The sequence below is a fragment of the Magallana gigas genome, chromosome 1 (genome assembly GCF_963853765.1).
Source record: "Magallana gigas chromosome 1, xbMagGiga1.1, whole genome shotgun sequence".
Lineage (NCBI taxonomy): Eukaryota > Metazoa > Mollusca > Bivalvia > Ostreida > Ostreidae > Magallana > Magallana gigas.
Window position 1 is genome coordinate 42,229,820 of NC_088853.1, and position 12,918 is coordinate 42,242,737.

The following is a 12,918-nucleotide window of genomic DNA, read 5'->3' on the forward strand; positions in this document are numbered from 1 at the left end:
TAATTATGTTGATGTTAGAATCAAAGTCTAACAGGAGATAATTTGGCTGTTTCTTTAAGCTAACGTACATATGTACAGTATTTTAGTGAATTTTACTAATTTTTCATAATCAATTTATCAATTAGTTAAAAGAAAGATGTTAATATTAACAATAAAATGCTTGTTGATGATTCATGTGAGTTATGAAGGTAGCGATCATTGCAGAAAAAATTTACACACTGTAATATCGCTACCTTCATATCCCGAATGGATTACCGTAGAAAACATTTTTTAGTTAAGCTCAGTTTTCTAAAATTACTGTTTAAGTATTTTTGTGGAACACGTAATAAGGTGAGGTTCTTTCAATTAATATCATGCATGTAAGAAAGGGCAATGTCTTTCAGGGTAAAAAAAATTCATGTGAAAATTTCACTGTTCCTAAACGTGTAGGGTTTTTGCAGTTGAAATGCAATCTTGGCAAAAATACCATTCAATAATGATAACGCTGTCTCTAATTCAATATAATAACAGTAGTATTTTTCGGTTTAAAATGTTGTAAAATGCCTAATTAACGGAATTTGATAGTTTATTATTGTTGCAAACGTATATTCCTTTTTTAAATATTGTTGGAATTGCTACTTATTAGATTGGACCACACTAAATACGTAACGAGCATGTTAATGCCTATTTAAACTTTTTATCTTATAAAACGTGTTAAAATTATTTTCGGTGATTTTTTGAGCTAATATAAAGATACTTAAATCAAATAACATTAAAAAGTTTTAAAGTTTGTTTTTGGTAGAATGAACCATTATTTGTATTTCTGTTTCTTAACAAACAAATATGAACATTATAAGCTTACCTTATAGATCAGACACAACTGGACAACTGAATCAATTGTCGTCATTCTTCTTTATATATACTTCTCGATCTGTTAGTTTACCTTCATTATGCAAACTTGATTTAAAGACTAATGCGCAATACTACAATTCTGTCAAAATCAGATAACAATTGTAAAATGTCAAATTTAACCTGATTCTATTGGATATGTAGTTTTTCTTCTAATTAATAAAAGTTGTTTTTGCTGTGTCAACACAAAAAAGTCAATTTTGGAGGAAAAACTTAAAGTCATATAAAAAATGATTTACATAATGCGTGTTCATTGCCAGTAGAAAAGTAGAAATTGTTTGTATATTCAAAAAAATGTTTACATATAATATTGTGATTCAATATTTTAGTGACTAAACGAATTTTTTTTTTTGGTAGTTAAAAGCAATGAAAACAATTTTTTAAAGTCTTAAATCGTACATATAACTCATTTATTTGTTCAATAAATAATTATCATGGGTAAATGTACTTTATCTTTTTTTTTTCTTTTCCCTTCGTCATTGTCCAGTTAAACTCATTTAAAATATAGAATGAGATTAATTACAGTGTCAGTAATCTGAAACGCTATGCATATAGCGAGAAATATCATTAAGTGCGAACACGGTAAACTTTAGCATGACCGACTGTTTTTTGAAGTTCAACCATTTGATTCAATTCATCATAAATTATCTTGCTCATCAAAATTTGTTCTACATATTTTACTTGACCGCCTTTGCGAAAGTCTCATGCTTTTATCAAACATTATCAAGTAGGAAAAATGTTTTATGTGTTTTTGTTAACTTTGAAATAAGTAGTACGTAACGATTCGTGGCTTTACAATTAACTTTGTCAAGAATTGAGGTCATACCATGGAAATTCACACATGTAAGCGTTTCCTTTACGATTATATATGAAGCAATTTAGTTTTCATTTATAATCAGCATAAGAAAGCAACTTTGTTTTTCCTCACACATTTTTTTAAAGAAGATAATGATGTTTATTTTGCAGCAATATGTTTCGCTGTGTGTTCCAGCTAATGAAAAAAAACAAATTCGTAAATTAGATTATTTAAAGTCTTATTCCTTACACTACACACAGAATTCCAAAATGCCTCTTCATTTCAGTTTACATTAAATATTTTAAACGCAAGTTTTAAACATTACTTAAAAGAACATAACCAAGCAATTTATTTTGTTTAATTATACATGTCCGCGTACTTGCATAAAATGTTTGTACGATTCGACGATTTCTCACCAAGATGTTATTCAAAAGAGACGGTTCTTTTTTAAGCGAATAGTACATCATTGTTTGTATATTTTATTCAATAATTTTTGAAAATATTTTGATTAACAAACATGTAATTTCAATAATCTAATTATTCTATGGCAAAATCGTTAAATTTATCTCTCATTTTGTTTTTCATTTTGAAAAAAATCAAATTATTATTTAATCAGGTATTCTATTATTTTACATCACTAAACGTGTTTAGAAAAGGGTGTATTTCCCCCTAGCTTCTACATAAAAAAAACCTGTTGTAATAATTTTTTGTAAATAATACTGAAATCTTGTTTGATTTCTTTAAGCTTTTTTGGTGAATTTGACGAGATAGCTAATTATACTTTACTCACACTTTTATTCATCATTTATAAAAAGACGTTTCATAAATGCATGCAATTAGTAGTTTGATTTTAGCAAAAAAAAAATCTATTTTTACCTTTAATTTTAATTTTTTTTTTTTTTTTTGGGGGGGGGGGGTTCAATATTATTATTAACTTGCAATGTATACATGTAATAATTCAAACCTCAATATTGTTTATAATTACCATTTTTTTATCAAAATCATATCTATTAATATGTAGATTTAAAAAAATCACAATTTTTTTTATTTTCATTTAAAATGTTTAGTAAGCAGATTATTTGATATTTAAGTTTGATTAGTAAGGCTGATAATCATACTTCTCTTACAAAGAATATGAATCGTAACTGCTTCTGCAAAAATTTTGTTTACATGAACAAGCATTGTCGGCAGCTACAGTGATTATATGCAAAACTTAAAACATTGAACAAAGGATTTGAAACTACCTTATTATTACCTAATTTTAAGAGAGAGAGATGGAAAGAAAGAGAGATGGAAAAAAGAAAGAGAGTATTTATTCACATGTGAATGAATACATTGTTGATCACGTATTTTTCGTGGTTTTGTTTTCTTTTTGGCCACATGGGTGTTCGTCCCTCTGTCTGTCCGATGTATATATTCCTGTACATTGCATTCCTGGACCCAGTTTAATGCATTATATACCCATAACACGTCTTTTGATATCGCGTGTACGAAATCGCCAGGTCCTTGTCAGAAACATATCTCCATTAAAGCTCAAACTTCACCCACAGTGTCCCTCTTCAAAATAATGTACAGAATTCGAATTCAGGTCAATATCTTATCAAACCTCTGGTAAATACTTAGCATTTTCCCTTGGCTAATTAAAGTTCATTATTCACAAAGAACGTGTTTGTAGGTAAAGGATGTGGAGTGACTTTGAATCAATTTCCTAGCCCAAAGGTAAATGCAATCGCGGATCGCTTTGAAATTCACATCGATTGGCTACATCTTACTTATATCTTGATACCTGTTTTTTTATATTAAAAGCTTTTATTGTAAATTTTAAGTTTTAGAAGATCTTTGTTAAAAAATACTTCTACAGATATTGTTTCTCTTTAATTTCTCGGCCATGTCCATACATTAATATTAATGGTACTGATTAATGCTGTGACCTTAAGTCAAGGTTATAACATATATCTAAAAAATAAGATATCTTTTTTTTTTTAATTTTATCAACTTCCTAACGACCAAGAAAAATTTTGACGATGATTGGACTGATTGAGCGATTGTCAACTACTCAATACCCGTTGACATCCTTAATTTAGTTCTTCATTTTTTTGAGTCCCCTATAAAAAGATGATAGAATTTTATTATTAATTATAATTAATTATAAAATGTTTGCATAAATTTGAAAAGAACTAGTTTCATCTGCGTTAAGGAAATTTTGAAAAATTGCAAGGTTGTGCTTGACACACATACACAAAAATATTCTGCATAATTTCCATATTTGTGATATAACCATGATGCTTATGTGCACGTTTTGAAAGAAATTCTGTTTAAAAACTCATAAGTTAGTGAATTTTAGGTTTACATATTTTGATTTGGGTATAAAATTATCTCTTTTGCGTATGAAATAATGATAATGTAAAGATCAATTTAGTTATCTATTTACGATTGTTTTGTAGATCTTGCGACATTTACAGAGCTATAATGACGGTAATTTTACAGAAATTGGTTAAGGTATACTAGCTATACAGATAGCGCATGAAATGACCCCCGGTCATTATTTTACGGGGGTCATTATTCTACGTTACACCGGCGCTTTCGTCAAACCCCTCCTCAAATGGAACAGTGTTTTCTAAACCGTGTATCATTTTCGTGGCGCAAAAAGCGCTTTTCATCGCTTTTCATCATTGCAAATTTGATACATGCAAATTATTTTGTTTAATTATACAACTGTGTATTGAATGGTATATTGACCATTTAACCTCATTGCACTTTAATGCAGCTTTGATTGAACTTTGACCTCTGATTGAACTTTGAACTTCGTTTGAACTTTAATTGACCAATATTGCAAAATTGCGTGGCGTTGTGCATTTGTAACCTACCCAGTGCACAATTTAGCCCAATTTGGGGTCGCCACATTTGTTTGTCGGAAGTATGATTCGCCTACTAAGTGTAAAGTGGTTTAACTTTGTGAAAAATCGGGGTCATAATATAAATATTTATATCATGTAAACGTCCTTTCAATTAAATATCAAACAAGTTAAATTTCGAAAAACCTTAAATATATATTCTTTTAAATAATTCTAATTACTTAATTCTAATATTAGGTTGTCAATTGCTTAAGTTAAAGAAATCAAAGATTTTGTGTCTCGTCTTTTTTTTTTCTTACAATATTGACCAAAGTCGTTTGAACAATTTATCTTTTAATCAGGTCCTTAGTAAAACTATGTTACTGAACGTTTTTAGATAAAAGGCAACATGTGTCAATAAGTGCGAGTTTCTTTTCAACTTTAGCTCTAGCTCTAAAAAAAATTCGTTCCCCCTCAAATAATTTGTTTTTTGTTATCCGAAATGAAGAAATGAATTCATTTGTTGAACCATATTACAAAATGCAAACGGACCCTAGACGCTTTTGTCCATGACATAATTTTAATACAAAAATATTTTACAACTGTATTTAATTTGGCATACCTTCTCTCATATGTTACCGATACAATGTATATCTATTTAGGTCAATGTAGAAAATGCAAAGATCTTAGTTGGATTTCAATGATTAATGATCAAAATTTAATCGAATTTCTCTTTTGCCAAAGCTACTTATGATAGAGCGCAAAACCTCAAGTTTTATTCGTATGCCTTTCTCACAAATTTCTCATGGCGAAAATGGATCTAATCTGCCTAATTTGTTTTTTAAAAGTTTCATAATATTTCTTAAAGTATTTTGTAACTATCTTTCGAGTTTTCTTTCATGTTTAAAAAGTACCATTGTCATCAATACGAGCAATTCTAACAGTATTGGATTTATGTATAAACATGAACTTAAAAGATTTTTTTAAAGAATTTGATCAAGCGTATCGTCGTTGTATGATTTCATATAATTTATTTCTGCTAAAATCTTGCGAAACTGATATATTTTGACCGTCAGGAATAACTAATAAATGGCAATTATTCGTATATATTAAAATTCAATAAATAAAACTCTTTTAATTTGTATAATTATAATTAACAATTTTATTCAACATCAATATTTTGAAAACATAAAAGAATAATTAAAAATTGTGGTCTTTATAACATCAATAATATCAGAAATCTACGTTAGCCAAAATTTTCTACAGTGTACCATGTTCACCTTCTTAGCAAATTACCAGTCATAACTTGCTTTTTTGTGGCTACCTTGTCCACCGTATCCACCATATCTACCGCCGTTGTTTCCGTTTTTGTTGTTATATCTGCCTCCCTTACTTCCCTTTCTACCACTTCTACCACTACCTTTTCCGACCCGTCTACCATTTTTGCCAACTCGACCTCTATTTTTGTTAGATCTTTGTTGATATCCTCCATACTCTCCACCTCTAGATGGGTACTTCTGATCGTAAGAAGTTGTTTCGACGCCATATTCCTCGCCGTATCCTTGTCCATTATCGCCGTTGTTTCCTCCTCCGTTATAAGCATCTACTCCATACCCCCCACCATTTCCACCATTACCACCTTTCTCGCCATATCCGTTTCCGTTATCACCATTGCCACCGTTGTCACCTTTTCCACCATTACCACCATTATTTCCGTTGCCGTTATCCCCGTATCCTCCATTTCCACCATTGTCCCCGTAACCGTTTTCACCATATCCACCATTACCACCATTATTTCCGTTGCCGTTATCCCCGTATCCTCCGTTTCCACCATTTTCCCCGTAACCGTTTCCGTCATATCCACCATTTCCGCCATTATTTCCATTGCCGTTATTTCCGTATCCTCCGTTTCCACCGTTTTCTCCGTATCCGTTTCCACCACTGCCGCCATAACCGTTTCCTTCATTTCCATATCCGCTCTTCCTTCCGCCATAGCCTGACCTGTATACCACAGATGCAGACGTTTGTGCTACAAGCACGGCGCACAATAAGCCTAAGCATAGGTGAGGATTCATGGTTGGGAGGTAGTCTGTAAAAAGTGTAACGAAGAGATTGATTTCTATGCATTAAGCGTTAATATCATTACAAGCCAACACTACAAAGTGTCTCAAGAATTTCTTTTTTGATATTAATGAAACAGAAACTATTATCAGAAAATACTGTTCAAAACTTTTTATTTACATCTACCAAGTATCATTTCCTATATTTCTCACAGAAACTTATAGTAAATTCAAAGTTCTATAGAAACAGCTAAACTGAAATCTACACGCCCCATTTATCGATTGGTCGATATCTACAGCGGCTGAAACAAACAAGGTACTGACAGGACTGAGATTGACACGCCCTGTTTATCGTTTGGTCGAAATCTATAGGGACGAAATAATCATGATGATGTTAGAATCAAAGTCTAGCAGGAGATGATTTGGCTGTTCTTTTTTAAGCTAACGTACATATGTACAGTAGTTTAGTGAATTTTACTAATTTTTCCAAAATCAATTTATTAATTAGTTAAAAAAAAGATGTTAATATTAACAATAGAATGCTTTTGATGATCCATGCGAGTTATGAAGGTAGCGATTATTGCAGAAAAAATTTACACACTGTAATATCGCTACCATCATATCCCGAATGAATCACCCAAGAAAACATTTTATTGTTTTAGTTAAGCTCAGTTTGCCAAATTGCTGTTTAAGTATTTTTGTGAAACAAGTAATAAGGTGAAGTTCTTTCAATGAATATCATGCATTTAAGAAAGGACAATGTCTTTCAGGGAAAAAAATTCATGTGAAAATTTCACTATTCCTAAACGTGCAGGGTTTTTGCAATTGAAATGCAATCTTGGCAAAAATACAATTCGATAATGATAACGCTGTCTCTAACTCAATATAATAACAGTAGTATTTTTCGGTTTAAAATGTTGTAAAATGCCTAATTTACGGAATTTGATAGTTTATTATTGTTGAAAACGTATATTCCTTTTTTAAATATTGTTGGGAATGCTACTTATTAAATTGGAGCACACTAAATACGTAAGGAGCATGTTGATGCCTATTTTAACTTTTTATTCAATAAAACTTGTAAAAATTATTTTCGGTGATTTTTTTAAGCAAATAATAAAAATTCTGAGATTTAATAACAGAAAAAAAAATATAAAGTTTGTTTTTTGTTAAATGAACCAATATTTATATTTGTATTTTTTAACAAATGCATATAAACATTAAAAGCTTACCTTATAGATCAGCCACAACTGGACAACTGAATCAATTGTCGTCATTCTTCTTTAAATATACTTTAAGATATGTTAGTTTACCTTCATTATGCAAAGTTGACTTAAAGACTAATGCGCAATACTACAATTCTGTCAAAATCAGATAATGTAAAATTTAACCTGATTCTATTGGATATGTAGTTTTTCTTCTAATTAATAAAAGAAATTCTTGCTGTGTCAACACAAAAAGTCGATTTCGGAGTTAGAAACTAAAAGTCATAAAAAATTAATTTCCATAATGCGTGTTCATTGCTAGTTAAAAACTAAAAACTGTTTGTTTGTTTTTTAAATTGTTTACATAATTATAATATTGTAATTTAATCATTTAACGACTGAACAGATTTTTCAATAAAAGCATATTTTAAGTTGTAAATCGTTAATATAATTCATATATTCTGTTCAATAAATAATTATCATGTGTAAATGTACTTTATCTTCTTCTGGTTCTTTTCCCTTCGTCATTGTCCAGTTAAACTCATTTAAAATACAGAATGAAATAAATTACAATGTCAGTAATCTGAAACGCTATGCATATAGAAAGAAATATCATTAAGTGCAAACACAATAAACCTAAGCATAACCAACTGTTTATTAAAGTTCAACCATTTGATTCGATTCATTATAAATTATCGATTCATTATAATTTTCATACAAAATCAGCATAAAAAACAGAACAGTATATTTTTCCGCGCTCATTTTTTTTAAAGAAAGATAATGATGTTTTGTAAAGCTTGTAAAGAACATTAGTATGGACTTGAACTGATATACTTATAAGGTTCGGATATTTGATGTACAGTGTCCGTGCGTATAAAAAAGTGCATGGAAAGTAGCTCTCCAGTAAGCATCTGGAAGTTGTTTTTGGCCTCCTCTTTTTATAGAGGTAAGATCATATTAAAATACTTGCGCGTTTTTATAAATTAAAAGTTAACATAAATGATTGAGGGGTTTAAATAAATATAGCGTTTTAAGAGTTTCTTGTCATCCATATCTGCTGTTATTTATTATACATTATATCATATTTAAATTGTGGAGTTTTAATCAGAATGATTTATAATTAAAATACTTTGAATAAAAGAAGTAGTCAAATGGAAGATGACTTTTGCCTCCTCTTTTTATACAGGGAAAGGGCTACTCCCCCAGTAGAGAAGGAGATAAGTCTGTGTTATATAACATGGCAGGCAACGCCAGCTTTCTGGTCAAAGACGAATATGGTTCTGATGATCAAATTAACTGAAATTTCGTATTAGGCGAAATCATAGTACGATATGGTAATGGAAATCCGGTCTTTGTCAAAGCCACGGTTACCCTTCCAGCTAAAGAACTTTGTTAATGGCCAAATTAGCGCTCAATCAAAAACTTATAAGAGCTGGGTCGAAAATTTCTGTAACATTTCACTCAAATTCATTCAACCTGATTTTTAAGATTCATACATTAAATTTAACCCTGACACTTATTGACTAGATTTCGTATCAGGATCAAGCCAAAACTATAAAAAAAATACATTTTGCAAACTTCAGATAATTTGATCCTCAGGACCTTATTTGTCCTTGAATAAACACTTGACGTTTCCTGTGCAACTTGAGTGTTGTCAAGCGATGTAAAGAAACAAAAACCCTCATCATCATTTAGTGTGACGCTATAGCCAAACAAATTAGAAAGTGCAATATTTCATTGGACGATATGAATACTCTAGATTCCTTATCAATTGCGAGGAATAAATTTCCATGTAAAATCGCGTGAAGTAAACCCTCGCAGATTTTAAAGTACCGCTTTTATAGTTCAGACAGTTTTGAACTATAGGAAATTATAACAAAGGATGGGCGACGCGATTATATATTCTCGTGATTTGATACAAAACAGAATTAAGTACTTTAGTAAAATAAGAAATATACAGTATATGATAACCATTCGTAGCATTTTCAAACATATTGATCTATTTGAGTCTAATGTGGAAAAAATAAACGTTTTATTGACATCTTCGATTACGGGCAGGTAAATATATCGTTTTATATTTTTTTTTATTTTTCTAGTTTGTTATATATCGGCCGATCAGAGATATAGTAATTATATTATAAATATATTTATACAGAAATAGTAAGAGTATTATTGGAATCGGCACGAAAATATGATGAAAAATAGATCAAAATAAGCAATCTTTATTATTTACTGAATATTACATATTTGATTTGATATAAGTATATATACAAAGCATTGACTATATATACTAAGTGTCTACATTGTCAATTCTAATTCTAAATGAAATATACATTTTTAGTTCTAAACTTTAAATTTTATAAAGAGCTTTTTCTAAAATTTTTATAGCAACTTACCAATGCAAATCAAGAAATTAACATTGTTTTAGACTATATAAAACATAAAGTCGTTATATTCATTAGGTTTTTTTTCTTATGTAATTTTGTAATTTTTATTTGCAAATTTTTATTACTTTAGAACTAAGCAGGCACGTAGCATCGGGGAGGGGGGGGGGGGCTTTCTTGCAGCAAATATTTTTTTTTAATTTACATATAAAAAGAATTGAATATGTTGTTGCCCCACTCACTTGTTTTGGAGTATGTAAAAAATTAATATGAAAAAAAAATTAGGAGTGAAATTAAAGTTATAGGTATACTTCGCCAGCCCCCCCCCCCCTCCCCTCACTTTCAACAAGAGGCCCATGGGCCACATCGCTCACCTGAGGAACAATAGGTATGATAAAATCAGCTTAATGGAGTCATAATACAAACTATCTGGACAATGTACAATAATACATGTAGATCCTGTATAAATAAAATCCATTTTCCCCTGGATATTCTTATGTTTATAATCATAAGTCCCCTTTCTGACAGGATGATTTTATAGTCATGTCATATGTTGAGTATTGCAGTTCTCAAAAAGATCCTTAACAATAGTTTATACATCGGATATAAACGTACATCAAACTCTGAACCTTCTCGTGAGGCCAAAGAATTGTCCTGGGGCCAAAGTCTTAATAATTATAAAGAATCATCTGGCTGATTAGTTTCTGAGAAGATTTTTAAAGATTTACCCTATATATTCCTTTGTTAAACTTTGACCCCCCATTGTGGCCCCACCCTACCCCTGAGGATCATGATTTTCACAACCTTGAATCTACACAACCTGAGGATGCTTTCACACAAGTTTCAGCTTTCCTGGCTGATTAGTTTTTGAGAAGAAGATTTTTAAATATTTACTCTGTTTATTCCTATGTAAAATATCGACCTCCCATTGTGGCCCAAACCTATCCCCAGGGGTCATGATTTTCACAAATTTGAATCTACACTACTTGAGGATGCTTCCACACAAGTGCCAGCTTTCCTGGCTAATTAGTTTCTGAGAAGAAGATTTTTAAAGATTTACTCTATATAATCATATGTTAAACTTCGATCCCCCATTGTGGCCCCAACCTACCCCCAGGGGTTATTATTTTCACAACTTTGAATCTACACTACCTGAGGATGCTTCCACACAAGTTTCAGCTTTGCCGGCTGATTAGTTTCTGAGAAGAAGATTTTTAAAGATTTACTCTATATATTCATATGTTAAACTTCGATCCCCCATTGTGGCCCCACCCTACCCCCGGGGGTAATGATTTTCACAACTTTGAATTTACACTACCTGAGGATGCATCCACACAAGTGTCAGCTTTTCTGGCTGATTTGTTTCTGAGAAGCAGATTTTTAAAGATATACTGTATATATTCCTATGTAAAACTTCGATCCCCCATTGAGGCCCCACCCTACCCCAGGGGGTCATGATTTTCATAACTATGAATCTACACTACCTGAAGATGCATCCACACAAGTGTCAGCTTTCCTGGCTGATTAGTTTCTGAGAAGAAGATTTTTAAAGATATACTGTATATATTCCTATGTAAAACTTCCACCCCCCCCCCCATTGTGGCCCCACCCTCTGGTGAGCTAAAAAGATTAAGTTTACAATACAATAAGTTGTTAAAGTTGGTTTCTGGAAGAACAGACTTTGAACATTTTCTTAATAAATATTGACAATTATTTTACTTTTTTAATCTTTAGTTTTTAAGATCTGTGTACAAACATAGAATTGTGAGCAAATCTTTGTATCTTGCTTATAATTCGAAGCTTAACACTCAAATATGGTTAGTAAATAGAAATTGTAAACAATTAAACACAAGAAACATGCACTATAACAAATAAAGAACACAATTTATTTTTTCGAAATGAATCATATATATATACATGTATATACCTACATATTTCCGTCAGCGATATCAAAAGAATATGCCGAATTACCGATAGAAGGAATTGTATTTCAGTACCCCTACATCAGATTTTGCTTAATTTGCGCAGGTAAACAGTTAACTGTTTGATTTACCGAAGTATCTGTTTGAATTGATACGTAAAAATCACGAAATACCTGTAGACGATAGTTTCCAGGTTTAAAAGCGTAAATAATGAAAACGAAACGAAAATCCGAACAAGCTAACACCAACACACTTGTTTGATCCTTGTTGGAACAATTAGAAAATTAATCAATAAACAATAAAAACAGAGGGAAATGCACTTTAGTACGTTGTTAATGCATCAGATTTAATCATTTTCGCAGGTAAACATTTACCGAAGTCTATGTTCCAAATACAAGGCGATTGTTTCCCAAGTTAAAAAGCAAAATGAAACGAAAAAATGAAAACAAACTAAAACCAACACCACAAGTGAAAATGACAACGCGTTGAAATATTTAACCTCAATTTACTTCACAATAATCGGCACCAATGTTATTTCCATGTTTCATATATTATATTCCCACGTGAACTGTTGCACAACAAACTGCCAGCTTCAAACAAAGAACCTCGTTTTCGAGATGCGGTAGACTGGCGATGCCTGTCATAAGACCAGTCTATCGCAATGAATTGCCAGTCTACGATATATGGAATAACGAGCCATTCTTTATAAGTATTTTCGCAATTATCTCAAATTTGGAACAGAAATCGCCTATAATTTTTGCAATTTATATTTTCCTTTCCCTAAGGATGATTTATGCTAAATTACGTTAAGATTAACTCGGTAGTTCTTGAG

The 12,918-nt window shown here is 31.1% G+C and overlaps 1 protein-coding gene across 1 annotated transcript; it reads right to left on the minus strand.

The window, feature by feature from the left end:
• Nucleotides 1–5,767: 5,767 nt before the first annotated feature.
• Nucleotides 5,768–7,835, minus strand: LOC136273810 (N66 matrix protein-like). The gene is made up of 2 exons (XM_066079371.1): nt 7,808–7,835; nt 5,768–6,607 (listed from the first exon to the last, which is right to left on the minus strand). Exon 2 carries the CDS (start codon nt 6,591–6,593, stop codon nt 5,811–5,813), a length of 783 nt encoding a protein of 260 aa, XP_065935443.1. The 5' UTR covers nt 6,594–6,607; nt 7,808–7,835; the 3' UTR covers nt 5,768–5,810.
• Between the last annotated feature and the right edge of the window lie 5,083 nt (nt 7,836–12,918).

Bases quoted from the DNA above. Each gene is read 5' to 3' on its own strand.
- LOC136273810 (XM_066079371.1), bottom strand. From the start codon at position 6,593: ATGAATCCTCACCTATGCTTAGGCTTATTGTGCGCCGTGCTTGTAGCA.